The sequence below is a fragment of the Schistocerca piceifrons genome, chromosome 6 (genome assembly GCF_021461385.2).
Source record: "Schistocerca piceifrons isolate TAMUIC-IGC-003096 chromosome 6, iqSchPice1.1, whole genome shotgun sequence".
NCBI classification, from domain to species: Eukaryota; Metazoa; Arthropoda; class Insecta; order Orthoptera; family Acrididae; genus Schistocerca; species Schistocerca piceifrons.
The window spans coordinates 486,741,241-486,758,704 of record NC_060143.1 but is presented as its reverse complement, the minus strand read 5'-3'; the positions used below and the strand labels follow the sequence as shown (position 1 = coordinate 486,758,704).

General features: G+C 44.2%; 1 protein-coding gene across 1 annotated transcript in view; it reads right to left on the bottom strand.

The window, feature by feature from the left end:
• LOC124803106 overlaps nt 1–16,858 on the bottom strand; it is a 46,874-nt gene extending 30,016 nt beyond the window's left edge. Inside the window, exons 1-2 of the mRNA XM_047264263.1 lie at nt 16,818–16,858; nt 3,232–3,728 (exon numbers count right to left, since the gene is read on the bottom strand). Of these exons, the coding sequence (XP_047120219.1) occupies nt 3,232–3,728; nt 16,818–16,829 (509 nt within the window). The 5' untranslated portion in view covers nt 16,830–16,858. The remainder of the gene's footprint in view (nt 1–3,231; nt 3,729–16,817) is intronic.
• Nucleotides 16,859–17,464: the final 606 nt, after the last annotated feature.

Genomic DNA, 17,464 nt, shown 5'->3' with positions numbered 1-17,464 from the left:
ATCTCAAGGGATCACCAATTTAGTGTTAGAGGGAAGTGTGGGGGGTAAAAACCGTAGAGGGAGGCCAAGAGATGCCTTTAGTAAGCAGAGTCAGAATGATGTAGGTTGCAGTAGTTATTCGGAGATGAAGAGGCTGTTACAGGTTAAAGCAGTAAGGAAAGCTTGATTAAACCACTCTTCGGAATGATAATCACAACCATACCAACAACAGCAACAAAAGTGATGAAATGTATGTTGCAATTAATGGTATACTGATTTAGGAAGGGAATATCGTAACCATATCTGGCAAGAACAATGGCGCGTTGAATAGTGTGTAACGCTAACTAGGACGATCGAGAGTTACACAGCGTTGTGTGAAATGCAGTTGTTCTTACGAGAGGCCACAGCGGACGGATGTCAGCAGGACATCCTCGCACCATACCATATGTCTAAAAGGCAGATCCACACTGGTTGCACTCAGTATACGATTAGGTAGCAGTTATCATGAATTCTAAGGGCAAAGGCGATCTAAGGCTGCAGAACTTTTGGAGCTCCAAGGTAGGGGAATACTGACAACTGGTAGCATTTTGGGGCAATGTTTACGGCTTCAAGCATATATAACAGCAGTACTGAACCCGATACTCTCACTGCTGTACCTTCCCAACAAAGCTTTGTAAGTACACTCAAGAGCCAAAGACACTCCTACATCCACCTAATATCGTGTAGGGCTCCTCGCAAGCACGCAACACGACGTGACATGGACTTGACTAATGTCTGAAGTAGTGATGGAGGGAACTGACGCCACGAATTCTGCAGGGTTGTCCGTAAATCCGTAAGAGTACGAGGGGGCGTAGGACTCTACTGAAGAACACGTTGTAAGGCATCCTAGCTATGCTCAATAATGTTCATGCCTGGGGAGTTTGGTGGCCAGCGGAAGTGTTTAAACACAGAAGAGTGTTTCTGGAGCCACTTTGTAGCAATTCTGAACCTGTGGAGTGTCGTGTTGTCCTGCTGGAATTGCCCACGTCCCTCGGAATGCACAGTTGAGATGAATGGATGCAGGTGATCAGACAGGATGCTTACGTACGTGTCACCTATCAGAATCGTATCTAGACGTATCAGGGGTCCCGTACCACTCCAAATGGACTCGCCCCACACCATTGCAGAACCTCCACCAGCCTTAACAGTCCCCTGCGGACATTCAGGGTCCATGGATTCATGAGGTTGTCCTTCCGCTCGATACAGTTTGAAATGACACTCGTCCGGCCAGGCAATACGTTTCCAGTCATGGACAGGCCAATGTCGATGTTCACGGACCCAGGCTAGGCCTAAAGCTTTGTGTCGTGTAGTCATCTTCGGTACACCAGTAGGTCATCAGCTCCGAAGGCCCATGTCGATGATGTTCCGCTGAATGGTTCGCACGCTGACATCTGTTGGTGGTCCAGCATTTAAATCTGTAGCAATTTGCGGAAGGGTTGCACTTCTGTTACGTTGAACGATTATCTTCAGTTGTCGTTGGTCCTGTACTTGCAGGATCCTTTTCCGGCCGCAGCGATGTTGGAGATTTCATATTTTACCGAATTCCTCATATTCACGGTACACTCTCTAAGTGGTCGTACGGGAAAATCCCCACTTCATCACTACCTCAGAAATGCTGTGTCCTATCGCTCGTTCGCCGACTATAACACCAGCAGCAGTAACCGATTTAACAGCAGCGCCAGAGATTTGTCGTCTTATATAGACGTTGCCGACCGCAGCACTATTTTCCGCCTGTTTACATATTCTGAAATTAAATATGCATGCCTATACCAGTTTATTTAGCACTTTATACCTGCTCAGAGCTTGAAGTTCCTGCACAACACCTTGAATCTCTTACCCCTTCAGTTCTCTAGACCGGTTTACAGCAGCACATAAGGGGTGTACAATTGCATGGCAAAATATTTCAATAAGTACAGTAGTTCTCAGTAGGCACGACCAGCAAATGACAGTGATACACGTCTCAATTTTCTGTACCATTTTTGTTCCGGTTCTAGTTTGTGCAGCCTATGGCTACCTATGTGGGAAAGCCCCCATATGGCTGAAATCCCTGTCCTCCATATACTGACCGAATGGCTCGCTTTTAGAGTGTTAACAGATCATTTGGAACGAGAAGAGGACACAAATACAAAATTTGCACACACTGCAACAACGCTATGTACCTGTCTAGTAGTGCTTGTCAGTAGTTGTTTGCTACCCGCCGACTAATACTCGCAGGTAACCCCAACAGAATGTGACAGAATTACTGGTTAGTTTTCTCGGGCTGTAACGCGCCAGCCAGTACCCAGCAGGCTCCACGGTCAATTGGGTTCCTAGGTGTCTTTGCGAATCCACAGAACCATCGTTCATATAAACGGTGGACAAGAAAACCCCGGAAATATAAGCTGGATTGATGGCGTTGGGTTCTCACCACTGGAGAATGCAAGGTTTGCGTGTCGCCGGATCGTAGTCGTAGAATACGGAGCCAACCTTGTAGGATGTTGAGGGTATTTTAAGATGCAGTACAGTATCACAACATGATTCTGTATGCATTTGTCCAGTCCTGCAGACCATATTTAGGCGATAAAACACGATAAAGCACACAATGCTCACCAAGCGAATGCTTTCCACAAAAAGGAAGTAACCCACTAAATGGAGTGGGCTGTGACCTCTGCAGATAACAGCCAGATTGATCCAGCTTGTGACCGGTTAGCACTTGCTTGCAGGAAGCATCGTCGCACACTTGATGACCTTAGGAGAGCCACCTCGAACATCTGAACAGGGTTGAGAAGCAACATCTCGAATACCTGATAGACAGCATTTAAGCATTAAATACTCGTGATTTTAAGAAGGCTTATATTTTCAGCACTGCTCGTCCCCCCACCGTCCCCCCACCTTCTCCCCCCCCCCCCCCTCCAGATATGTTTGGCTCTGAGCACTATGGGACTCAACTTCTGAGGTCATCAGTCCCCTAGAACTTAGAACTACTTAAGCCTAACTAACCTAAGGACATCACACACATCCATGCCCGAGGCAGGATTCGAACCTGAGACCGTAGCGGTCTTGCGGTTCCAGACTGTAGCGCCTATAACCGCACGGCCACTCCGGCCGGCACCAGATATGTTTACAATTATACATGTGACATAACTGGTTTTCAGACATTTTATATGGTTTATATGAGTGAGTTGTCACAAATGTTAGAATATATTTTAGACCTTAAATGAAACAGATACTTACGTTAGAATAACTTCATGATGTTGTATGTTCTTCACTAAACTGCTGTGTAGTTTCCAGTACGTGTCGTGTCTATCCAGAACGAAAAGATTGCGCTTACTGTCTGAACTGTACTCGCTGAACACGTAGGCTGTTTGTGATATGCTCACTTCATCAGTACTCCTTTCTAGAGCTTGTAGCCCCTTGTCTGGCTCTACTTTTTCTCGCTCACGAGTGTTCGAAAGCCTCATTCCAGCGATATTCTCATTCAGAACAGCTATTTCACCTGCTGCATAGACTAAGAGAACTATCAGAATTATGTCTATCAGGATGCTCGTCTCCGTAGCAGATCCTATGCAAAACGCCTCGATGGCGTAGGTTATTTCGTAGGCAGGCGAATGTTGCACTTCTACGGGAATCCAGAAGATGAGCGGCCTGGTGCCGTTCTCGGCTGGTGGCGACGTGAGGTTCTGTATGAATGGGTCTGCCATCCACAGCATCACCGTCACCGCTGGCATTGACTGAAACACAGAGGTTCACTTTTCAACTTCAGATCCAGTACAAGAAGTCTGACATAGTTCTGTCGAATTCTCCACTGTTTTGTAAACCTAACGTCTAGTGCCAGCTCTCGAAATGTACCCAATCTGTCGTATGGGGACGCAGTACAAGCTGGCACAGACTGCATGTCTGCCAGAAATCCCAAATAGACAGGATCAAGGATTCAACGTGCCCCCATCTTCTACAGTACTGGAGTGACGTATGAATGATGGGAGATTAAAAAGTTGGGGATGAAGCATTTCACTACTTACTGCAGGTAGTGACCCAGCCAGCATGGCTGCCAGATTTTCAATTTTAATGGCTAGAATTCTATGTCCCATAATGGTGACAGTTCATTAAACCAGGATGTAAGCTGCAATCAAAACATGAGTGTCTCTATATTTATGTCATTGATATCAAATTTATGACTCAGTATCCCTGTATCCCTGTATCCCTGTACAAAGAGTTACACACATTTCAGTCACAAACGTTAAGAGGATGAAATACTTGCACAGTAAACGTCTACTTTCTTGTGTATGATCGACTTCTGCGATGTATCTGAGTGTGGAAATCACAATGCTCGTAGAATGTCTCTGTCAAAGTACAAATAAATGGTGTCATCTCCCACTTACAACGGAACATAATCCTCTTTGACAAAATGTTCTTACGTTATGTAGTGTTATGTTTACACATTATTTAAGCAAAATGAATCTGTAGCATTGTCCTCACAGGCTTACATATACAACTAGCAGTTGCACGGCAGTAAATCCACCAAGTTTCTTCTGCACAGACGCATACAGACGTTTTTGAACTGTAATAATAATTGTTATTGCATTGTCTGACCGGCAGAGGGTGACGGGGTACAAAACTGAATGAGATCTATAAAAGAAATTACACAATTCTATTTAGAGCATATCCTGTAGTTAATAGGGGATTGTACAGGAATTTAGGTTACTAATAAATAGACATTGGGTGGCCCAAAAAGGATGGTCGGATTTGAACTGCGTAGTACCATTGAAAGGTGAGGAGGGGGGACCACTGCCGGCCGTCTGCAAGTCGGCCATTACACCCAGTTTGCCACGAGAAGGCGCAGTGGACGGTCGAGCATCGTGTTTTTGCTGTGGAACAGTTTTTCAGAAATGATGAATCGTTTATTACTGTGCAACGATTGTTTCGACAACGTTTTGGTGTAGCGCGTGATGGACCCATTCCAGATCGCAGATCCATATCACGTTGGGTGACTGCATTCCGGACAACAGGGTCTGTCAAAAGTAGTAAATCTACAGGGCGTACACGTACGGCAGTTACTCCACAGAACATTGATGATGTTAGAGCGTCAGTGCTGCAAAGCCCGCGTCGTTCCACTAGGCGTCGTGCTCAAACTTTAGGCCTCAGCCGTAGTTCGTTGCAGCGTATTTTAAGCCGTGAGTTACAGTTTTACCCATACAAAATTATGATCACGCAAAAGCTGTATGATCGTGATTTTGAGCAGCGAAGACGATTTTGTGAATCAATGCTTGACATTTTGTACTCTAATAATGATGTTGTGCTTCTTATGTCAGATGAAGCCCATTTCCATTTAGACGGCTATGTCAATAAACAAAACTGCAGGTATTGGACAGCAGATAATCCCAGAGAATTGCACCAAAAGCCTCTTCATAGTGCTAAGGTAACAGTCTGATGTGGAATTTCAAGATTGGGGACTGTTGGTCCTTATTTTTTTGAGGAGAACAACGCTACAGTCACAGTGAACTCGAAACGTTACGTTAACATGCTACGTAGCTTTTTGGTGCCGAAACTGCGAGAGTTACATGTAAATCGAGATCGAATTTGGTTTCAACAGGACGGGGCCACGGCCCACACAGCCAATGACTCCATGTGTGTTTTAAGGCAGATGTTCCCCCACCACATCATCTCGCGTTTTGGAGATGTCCACTGGCCCGCGAGATCATCTGACCTCTCAGCCTGTGATTTTTTTCTTTGGGGATACCTAAAGTCAAAAGTCTACGTAAAGAAGCCCCGAAACTTAATTGATCTGAAGGAGGCAATCAGTGCGGAAATTATGGCAATTCAAGAAGAAACAGTAGTGAAAGTGATGAAAAATTTCGAGGAAAGACTTGTGGAATGCATCACCGAGGAAGGACACCATCTTCCGGAAGTCACTTTCCGTACATGATTTTTTGTGGTTAGTTCTTGTAATTGGGTGCCTGGGAGCATTTAGTTACGTAATTGAATAAAAGTAATTTGTAAAACTGATGGAGTTATAGTTATTTAAAATGTGACCATCCTTTTTGGGCCACCCTTTATAACATTTGAGATGAGCATTACTTAGTCTTAAAGTATCTTCTTACGAGGTTCTTCACACACAGTGCAAAGATGCTTTAACAGTATATAAAGATTTACGGTTTTAATATATACATTTTGTTCATGTGCTGTTTGGTAGCGGAATGGTGGCCGAGCGGTTCTAGGCGCTGCAGTCTGGAATCTGCGACCGCTACGGTCGCAGGTTCGAATTCTGCCCCGGGCATGGATCTGTGTGATGTCCTTAGGTTAGTTAGGTTTCAGTAGTTCTTAGTTCTAGGGGACTGATGACCTCAGAAGTTAAGTCCCATAGTGCTCAGAGCCATTTGAGCCATTTTTGTAGCGGAATGGTCTATATGATTTCCTTTGATATCGGATTTCAGATACAGTAGCGTACATCTCCTCTGACAGTGCACGTGCACACAATAGGAGATTTCATTACAAATCATATTAACTATACGTTATTCCTCAAAAAACGTGGAAGAAAGGATTACATTTACAACTTATGTGTAAAAGATAACACGGAGTCACAAAATGATTCTTTACTTTTGCGGTAGTTAGGAACTAAACAAATGTGCATATTGTAACACTGGAAGCTCCATAAAGCATTCTCTTGTCGATTCTAGTGTCTATACAAAGGTTGTACCGAAAATCAGATGTGTAACACCCGCATACCTCCTTACAACATGTGTTTGAGGGTACCTGCACCACACAGCCACACAACCACGTGCCCACACTCCCTTTGCGTGGAAGGAATGATATGCGGTAAACCTCCGTATTAGCAGCTCTTATTTCCTGGTGTGGGATGCATGTGGGAGGAAGTACTGTGTTGCTTGGAACATACTCTATCGGATTTTCAAAAGTAAGTCGTCTCCATGATGCAGAACGCTTCTCTCGCAGAATCTACTACAGGAGACCCCCTGAATAAATAATTGTGTGTATGTCGTTAACTTTTGGTCTATTAAGGTGACCTGATAATGGTTCCAAGCAGATAAGCAATTTTCGCAAAGAAGTCGGTTGAACAAGTGTTCTGTAACCCTGTTCTTTCGTGAACGGATTATATTTCATTATGATTCAACCAAACGAATCTGAGCCCATGGCATAGGCTTTTCGCTTGTAAAGTCAGTCCACTTTAGATCGCTCCTGACGATTACCCTTACGCATAATGTGGCAGTCATTGTTTCAACCATATTGTGAGTCGTACAGTGCAGGATGTCTTCTTCTCCCTATGTGCAGTACGTCACATTTGTTTACATTCAGTCTCGGTACCAGTCGTTGATCCTCTGCACTTCACTACAGTTTTCTGATGCTGTTATCCCCTCATAGTAACCAACACCGTCGACGAACAGCCTACAACTACAAAACTAATCACATACTCCACGGTGTACGGTGCATGGCAGAGGGTACGTAACAATAGTGTAATGGTTTTTTTCTGATATTCCACTCTCATGTACTGGTACAGGAAGAAAATAGTTGTCCGTATGTCTCTGTACATGCTTTAACCACTCTTATCTCATTCTCAAGAATGGTACGTCAGACATACGACGGTGGTGGCACAATGCTATCACAGTCTTCCTTTAAAGCAGTTTATTTAAATCCACCGAATAGGTATTTGCAGAAATCTTTTTTTCCAGCAATTCCACGAGCTTTTCTGTCACTTTTAAGAAATGAATCTATCAATCTGATATGAGCCTCACAGCATCATGGAGCTATAAAGACTATCCAGTGGATCATTTACGTAAATGCAGCTGCTTGCATGGCAACCACAACCAATCACGTAAAGCGGTTTTACCTTTAGTAATGTCCGCCCCCGGTAGCTGAGTGGTCAGCGCGACAGAATGTCAATCCTAAGGGCCCGGGTTCGATTCCCTGCTGGGTTGGAGAGTTTCTTCGCTCAGGGATTGGGTGTTGTGTTGTCGTCATCATCATCATTTCATCCCCATTGACGCGCAAGTCGCCGAAGTGGCGTAAAATCGAAAGACTTGTACCCGGCGAACGGTCTACCCAACGGGAGGCCCTAGTCACACGACATTTATACCTTTAGTAATGTTTTGTAAACAATTTCTATCTATACGAAAGTAATGGTATGTCTACAAGACACATGCAGGTTGCTCATTGTAGTATGCTAAGGCTGGTCACAGATAAGCGAAATAGAGTACCGGCTGACTGTAGCGAATTGCAGAGGATCGAAGATTGGCAAAGAGACTGGAAGTTTATACTGGATGCAAATAAATGCAACATAGTGCATACATTGAAGAATAAATCCAGTACTCTTCTGTTACATTGTTGCAGAGAAATCACTGGAAACAGTAACTGCCTAATGAGGAATGACTACGTAACAGAATGTAAGAAAAGCAGATTCCGCACTTTTACTAGTAGTCGGACACTTTAGGAATTATAACTGCTACGAAAAAGATGTGGTTTACGAAACACTACTACTGATGAAATCGCTTTGCTGCGGTTGGTTTTGTTTGGCCTGCGAAGTAGCTGCATCGATGTAAGTGATCCACTGGATAGTGCTGGAAGCGCCGTAATGCAGAAAGGGTCATATAAAGTTAGTACACCCCACTCGAAAAATTTAACAGAGAAGCTTGGGGAATCCCTGTAAAAAATCCGACGTATTTCTCTCGAAACACTAGAGGGTAAATTTAAAGAAAGTACTTTAATACAGCATAGGGGAACAATTGACAGGAATGGGGGAGAGAAATACAGTAGAAGAAGAATGGGTAGCTCTGAGGGATGAAGTAGTGAAGGCAGCAGACGATCAAGTAAGTAAAGAGACGAGGGCTAGTAGAAATCCGTGGGTAACAGAAGAAATATTGAGTTTAATTGATGAAAGGAGAAAATATAAAAATGCAGTAAACGAAGCAGGCAAAAAGCAATACAAACATCTCAAAATTAGATCGACAGGAAGTGCAAAATGGCTAAGCAGGGTGGTTAGTGGACAAATTTAAGGATGTAGAGGCTTATCTCACTAGGGGCACGATAGATACTGCCTACAGGAAAATTAAAGAGACCTTTGGAGAAAAGAGAGCCACTTGTATGAACATCAAGAGCTCAGGTGGATACCCAATTCTAAGCAAAGAAGGGAAAGCAGAAACGTGGAAGGAGTATATAGAAGGTCTATACAAGGGCAATGTACTTGAGGACAATATTATGGAAATGGAAGAGGATGTAGATGAAGATGAAATGCGAGATACAATACTGTGTGAAGAGTTTGACACAGCACTGAAAGACCTAAGTCGAAACGAGACCCCCGGAGTAGACAACATTCCATTAGAACTACTAACGGCCTTGGGAGAGCCAGTCCTGACAAAACTCTACCATCTGGTGAGCAAGATGTATGAGACAGGCGAAATATCCTCAGACTTCAAGAAGAATATAATAATTCCAATCCCAAAAAAGGCAGGTGTTGACTGATGTGAAAATTACCGAACTATCAGTTTAATAAGTCAAAGCTGCAAAATACTAACGTGAATTCTTTAGAGACGAATGGGAAAACTGGTAGATGCCGACCTCGGGGAGGATCAGTCTGGATTCCGTAGAAATATCGGAACACGTGAGGCAATACTGACCTTACGCCTTATCTTAGAAGAAAGATTAAGGAAAGGCAAACCTACCTTTCTAGCATTTGTGGACTTAGAGAAAGCTTTTCACAATGTTGACTGGAATACTCACTTTCAATTTCTAAAGGTGGCAGGGATAAAATACAAGGAGCGAAAGGTTATTTACAATTTGTACAGAAACCAGATGGCAGTTATAAGAGTCGAGGGGCATCAAAGGGAAGCAGTAGTTGGAAAGGGAGTGAGACAGGGCTGTAGCCTCTCCCCGATGTTATTCAATCTGTACATTGAGCAAGCAGTGAAGGAAACAAAAGAAAAATTCGGAGTAGGTATTAAAATCCATGGAGAAGAAATAAAAAGTTTGAGGTTCGCGGATGACATTGTAATTCTGTCAGAGACAGCAAAGGACTTGGAAGAGCAGTTGAACGGAATGGATAGCGTCTTGAAAGGAGGATATAAGATGAACATCAACAAAAGCAAAACGAGGATAATGGAATGTAGTCGAATTAAGTCGGGTGATGCTGAGGGAATTAGATTAGCAAATGAGACACTTAAAGTAGTAAAGGAGTTTTGCTATTTAGGGAGTAAAATAACCGATGATGGTCGAAGTAGAGAGGATATAAAATGTAGACTGGCAATGGCAAGGAAAGCGTTTCTGAAGAAGAGAAATTTGTTAACATCGAGTATAGATTTAAGTGTCAGGAAGTCGTTTCTGAAAGTATTTGTATGGAATGTAGCCATGTATGGATGTGAAACATGGACGCTAAGTAGTTAGGACAAGAAGAGAATAGAAGCTTTCGAAATGTGGTGCTACAGAAGAATGCTGAAGATTAGATGGGTAGATCACGTAACTAATGAGGAGGTATTGAGTAGAATAGGAGAGGAGTTTGTGGCACAACTTGACAAGAAGAAGGGACCGGTTGGTAGGTCCAGTTCTGAGGCATCAAGGGATCACAAATTTAACATTGGAGGGCAGCGTGGAGGGTAAAAATCGTAGAGGGAGACCAAGAGATGAATACGCTAAGCAGATTCAGAAGGATGTAGGTTGCAGTAAGTACTGGAAGATGAAGAAGCTTGCACAGGATAGAGTAGCATGGAGAGCTGCATCAAACCAGTCTCAGGACAGAAGACCACAACATCATCTACTTTAAACGAATGCTGTGATAACATTATGCCTCCATCATCGTATTCCTGACGCAGCGTTTCGAATAATGAGATAAGAGAGGTTATGGCACTTGCAGAGGCAAATAGGCAGTCATTTTTCACTCTATCAGTACCTGCGAATGGAATAAGAAAACAATTCATTGATACTGTTCCGATGTACCCTCCGCCATACACTGTTCAGTGGCTTACGGATGTGTCTGTTAAGATGCAGATGCAGGATGTTCGTGGTCGATGTCGGTATCCCCAAGGTGATAGTAACACCAGAAGACCGTAGCGAATTCCAGAGGATACGCGATTGTTACAGAGGCTTAGTGTGAACAAATATAGCGTACTGCATATACAAAGGAGAACAAATCCTGTACTGTATGATTAACGCTACTAGTGGAAACAGTAACAGTATTTAATTTCTAGGAGTATCCTCAGGAGCGATTGAAAGTGGAAGGACTTCATAAACGAAATTCATATGCCAGGGGGCCGTATTCGTTTGGATGAATCTCAAGAAAATATATTCCATTCACGAAGGAAGCACTTGTTCGATCGACTTCTTTGCGAATATTGCTCTGCAGCGTGGGCGCGTAACAAGGCTACGTTAATGGAAGATTCAAAGCTAGTGATATGCACATAATCGGTTACTCAGAGCATCTCCTGTAGCAGGTGCGCCGGCCGGAGTAGCCGAACGGTTCTAGGCGCTACAGTCTGGAACCGCGCGACCGCTACGGACGCATGTTCCAATCCTGCCTCGGGCATGGGTGTGTGGCATGTCCTTGGGACTGATGACTTCAGCAGTTAAGTTCCATAGTGCTCAGAGCCATTTTTTGTAGCAGGTGCTGTGAGAGGCGTTGTGTGTTACGGAGATTTACAGTTGAAAATTAGAGACATTGCGTGTCAGGCAACATGTTTATTATCATTTACATCCCGCAAAACGACCGCAACGGGAAATTAGACCTAAAACGGAAGTTTCCGAACAATCATTCTTACCACGCGAAAGAATGAACATATTGATAAACTGCAGTCTGTTGCCGTGCAGGTGCGGCTCATGTGCTAATCATAATATGATTTGCATTCATTACTGTGTGAATTTAATTCCCGTCATTTAATAAATGACTGCAGTGAATAACACCGGCGATTGTCAGAAATAAATCTACCTCTATATTAATTACTTCTCTTTAATGGTGGAGGTTTTGCTTGTACACTACCGGCCATTACAATTGCTACACAACGAAGATGACGTGCTACAGACGCGAAATTTTACCGACAGGAAGAACATGCTGTGATATGCAAATGATTAGTTCTTCAGAGCATTCACACAAGGTTGGCGCCGGTGGCGACACCTACAACGTGCTGACATGAGGAAAGTTTCGAACCGATTTCTCATACACAAACAGCAGTTGACCGGCGTTGCCTCGTGAAACGTTGTTGTGATGCTTCGTGTAAGGAGGAGAAATGAGTACCATCACGTTTCCGCTTTGATAAAGGTCGGATTCTAGCCTATCGCGATTGCGGTTTATCGTATCGCGACATTACTGCTCGCGTTGGTCGAGATCCAATGACTGTTAGCAGAATTTGGAATAGGTAGGTCAGGAGGGTAATATGGAACGCCGCGTTGGGTCCCAACGGCCTCCTATCACTAGCAGTCGAGATGACAGGCATCTTATCCGCGTGGCTGTAACGGATCGTGCAGCCGCGTCTCGATCCCTCAGTCAACAAATGGGGACGTTTACAAGACAACAACCATCTACACAAACAGTTCGACGACCTATACAGCAGCATGGACTATCATCTCGGAAATCATGGCTGCGGTTGCCCTTGAAGCTGCATCACAGACAGGAGTGCCTGCGATGGTGTACTCTTCGAGGAACCTGGGTGCACGAATGGCAAAACGTCATTTTTTCGATGAATCCAGGTTCTGTTTACAGTATCATGATGTTCACATCCATGTTTGGCGACATCGCGGTGAACGCACATTGGAAGCGTGTATTCGTCATCGCCATACAGGCGTATCACCCGGCGTGGTGGTATGGGGTTCCATTGGTTACGCGTCTCGGTCACCTCTTGTTCGCAGTGGACGTTACATTTCAGATGTGTTACGACCCGTGGCTCTACCCTTCATTCGATCCCTGCGAAAGCCTACCTTTCAACAGGATAATCCACGACCGCATGTTGCAGGTCCTTTAGGGTCCTTTCTGGATACATAAAATGTTCGACTGCTGCCCTGGCCAGCACATTCTCCAGACCTCTCACCAACTGAAAACATCTGGTCAGTGGTTGCCGAGCAACTGGCTCATCAAAATACGCTAGTCACTACTCTTGATGAACTGTGGTACCGTGTTGAAGCTGCATGGGCAGCTGCACATGTACACACCATCCAAGCTCTGTTTGACTCAATGCCCCGGCGTATCAAGGCCGTTATTACGGCCAGAGGTGGTTGTTCTGGGTACTGATTTCTCAGTATCTATGCACACAAATTGCGTGAAAAGGTAATCACATGTCAGTTCTAGTACAATATATTTGTCCAATGAATATCCGTTTATCATCTGCATTTCTTCTTGGTGTAGCAATTTTAATGGCCAGTAGTGTAATTTTCTCTTTTGCTTAGAAGAGTGTATGAAGAGCCAAGCCACATCAGCAAAATCAGTTACCCAAAGTTAAGAAGACCGCCTTGGGGGCTCTAGGATTACTTTTATAGGAAACACCGCGAGCTGGTGCGATGCTAAAGGCAGGTGGTTGGCGCCTTCACCGCTGTTTTCAATACCGGCAATGGCCAGGTGCCTTCCTGCCAGTTTCACACAATGTTACGCGCTCTGAGATACGCACACCCTGGACAGGATTCCTAGAAATAACGTGGCGTGACGAAAACGTTTTCTCGGCAGGCGGCCGCAAATTTAACGAGTATGGGCCCCGAGCCAAACAAACCTCAAGGGAACTTTCTTTTTCGCCGATAACTCGCCTTCTGGAAATTCTGTGTGAAAGGCAGTCAGTTGAAGACAAACACCTCGGAATGCCGCGAGAAGCAGCTGCCCTGCTATGTGAAAAAGATTTTTTTTTAAATTAAGACACTGTCTGCGATTCCTTGACATCAACTGTATTACGTATAGATCTATTACCCAGTAGTGAAATTTGAAAAGTTGTGAGGTAGCGGGACTCAAACCCGGATGTCCCACTTACCACTACAGTTATCCGTACATGTTCCGAGGACCAACCCAAACTTCCATATGTCACACAGTGCTAACAGACAACCAGCTCTGAATGACACAACCACAGAAATCAATGTAGGACATAGAATGAACGCATCCCTTAGGACAGTGCATCGGAATTCGGTCTTAATGAGCTGTGGAAGTAGACGACTGGCTCGAGTACATTTGCTAGCAGCACTACATTGCCTGTAGTGCCTATCCTGGTCTCGTGGTCACACAGTGTACATCTTTAAAATGCACCCAATGCTCGGTATATCACTTGGATTCCCACATTAGGGATAACGAGATACCTAAGAATCTAGGGGTCTGTTATCGTCATGAGCCTGCCTTTGTCTAAGAGACTGATATGCATGTCTCAAAGTGGTGACACTGTTGAGGATCCACCGCTATAAGAAACACTTCGAAGTTAATTCGCTGACAGCGAATTCCTCGCCGTCAGCTGTATAGGTATACGAGGTGCGACAATGCAGTAATGCGACTGATGTGAAAAAAATGTTGCTTACCGTTTTAGTCAAGTTTAGTGTTATCTCCTTCAAAGTAGTTCCCTTCTGATTGCACACACTTTTTCCAGCGATTCTGCCATTGATGTCAACATTTCTGAAAGTCATCTTCGGTAATATTCTCCAAGACCCTCGTTACAGCTTTTTGGACATCTTGAAAATGGTGTCCCTAGGCCGCCGTTTTGACTCTTTGAAATAGAGAAATAGAGAAAAGTCGCACAGGGCGATATCTGGTGAATAAGGTGGCTGTGGTAGTACTGAAATTTGTTTTGATGTGAAAAATTACTATACTGACAGAGCAGTATGGGATGGCACATTCTCATACCAAGATCTCCAGATATTATTAGACGAACCGTTTCTTGATTGGTGTTCAGTTCTTCTGCAATCATTTTCACGGATAATCTTTGATCAGATTGTACGAGTTCACGCATCCTGGCCAAGTTGACATCTGTCCATGAGGTTGATGGTCGTCCACTGCAGTCTTCATCTCCAACATTCGTTCTGCCTTCGTTAAACATTTTATGCCAACGAAAGACTTGAGCTCTTGACGTAACCTCCTCTCCAAAAGCCTTCTGAAGCTTACCGTAAGTTGTCGTCACGGTTTTACCCAGTTTAACACAAAAGGAAATGGCATACCGTTGCGCAATATTATGCGGTACCATTTCCGTTACTAGAGACACAAACTCGTGTTAACTTATTACAGCATGACTGAGTAGTTGCATCGATGTGCCGCTTTGACTGGAAGCAGCTTATAAACCAAGGTCAGAGATATTGTGCCTACGCAAGCCTGCAGGGTTGCCACATCTTGCAAAGAAAATCAGTCTCATTACTTTATTGTCGCACCTCATAGATCCACGACCCTACAGTGACACAGGAAAATTTATGCTGTACTGGGACTCGAACCCTGATGTCCAGCTTATAGTGAGCTGTTATCATAACCACTTCGGCCATCCGCATGCGATCCATGCTCCAACACGAAGTTCCCTATTTCACACTGTCGACATCGTAGTCCACTAAATTTATCATATATGGCTCGCATCATTACTTGGACTCCCGCAAAAAGCAGAATGACGCGGTGAGGAATCGAGATGTGTTGCTGTTTTCGTGTATCCGTCTACGATTGTAGTGGTACAGTAAGGTGACGGAAGTCACGGGGTCCCTCCTAATCTCGTTTCGGACCTCCTTTTCCCCGTTGTAATGCAGCAACTCGACATGACAGGGACTCCACAAGTCGTTGGAAGTCTACAGAAATACTGAGGCGTCTGCCTCTATAGCCGTCCATAACTGCTAAACTTTTCCAGTGCAGAATTTTGTGCACGAACTGATCTCTTGATTATGTTCCATAAATGTTCAATGGGACTCATGTCGGGCAATGTGGATGACCAAATCAGTAGCTCGAATCGTCCAGAACGTTCTTCAAGTCAATTGCTAACAGTTGTGGTCCGGTGGCATGTGGCATTGTCATCCATAAAAATTCCATCGCTGTTTGGGAAAGCGAAATCCATGAATGGCTGCGTATTGTCTCCAAGTAGCCGAAAACAACCATTTCCATTCAATGATCGGTTCACACCATACCACAACATTATGGAGCCACCATCAGCTTGCACAGTGACTTGTTGACAACTTTGATCCATGACTTTGTGGGGACTGCGCCACATTCGAACCATACCACCAGCTCTTACCAACTGAAGTCGGGACTCATCTGATCATATCACGGTTTTCCAGTCGTCTATGGTCGAGCCGATATGACCACGAGACCAGGAGAGGCACTACAGGCAATGTAGTGCTGCTAGCAAATGTACTCGAGCCGGTCGTCCACTGCCACAGCTCATTAAGACTAAATTCCGATGCACTGTCCTAAGGGATACTTTCATTCTATGTCCCACATTGATTTCTGTGGTTGTGTCACTCAGAGCTGTTTGTCTGTTAGCACTGACAACTACTCAAACCTCTCTGCACTCCGTCCTTAAGTGAGGGCCACCAGTCACTGCGTTGTCCGTTGTGAGAGGTAAAGCCTGAAATTTAATATTCTCGAGACACTATACTCTTGACACTGTGGATCTTGGAATATTGAATTACCTAACGATTTCCGAAAAGGAATGTCCCCTGCGTTTAGCTCCAACTAGCATTCCACGTTAAGCCTGTTAATTCCGGTCTTGCTCCCATAATCATGTAGGAGACCTTTTTACATTAATCACATAAGTACAAATGATAGCTCCGCCGATGTGTTTCCCTTTTATACCTTGTGTCCGCGATACAGCTACCATCTGTGTGTGGGCACACCGCTATCATCTGATAGTGCTGTCGCGCCTCTGGACGGATACTGACTACTAACGTTTGAGAGCACTGACCTGCCACCACATCCAGACTCTGTAGGCGGTCCTGGCGTATCTCTCCCGGACGCCTGTTCCATTGTCGGGAAACCGTATCTTCGCATCCAGCAGACTCAACACCATTCGCTGCAGTCGCCTCCATTGCGCCACGAACGACACCAACTACCAACATAATACGGCGTATTAGATAATATCTAAACACTATCAATTATAACCAGTCTGCAATAAATAGATGATAGAATTCAAGCAGTCTTCAAATATGATGCGTTAGCTAGAAGCAATAAGGGTCTAAGTGTGTCCAGTGTGTGACACGACAGACTGAAAAGAGCTCCGAGGTGGTTCGGGACTGGGTTTTGTTTGAGCACACGGCCGTTTGTCTAGACGCCGTTGTGATTTTTTTTTACATTTAAAAAATTTAAAGTTTTTTATTTGTGGCTTTGGATAACGAATAGTGCCATATTAATGTAATTACAATTTCCACAGTAAAATAACAAAAGTGGTTCGATGTACAAATGTAAGTTCTTAATATAAAATACAAACTTTTTTCGGGGTGTTGTTCCAGCAATATTATCAATACTATTGTATGGGCCCAACAGGAAGGACCACGCGAGGTACAATCAATGGATGTCGTGTTTGATGGCTTGCCTTTCTTAGTGTCCAAATTT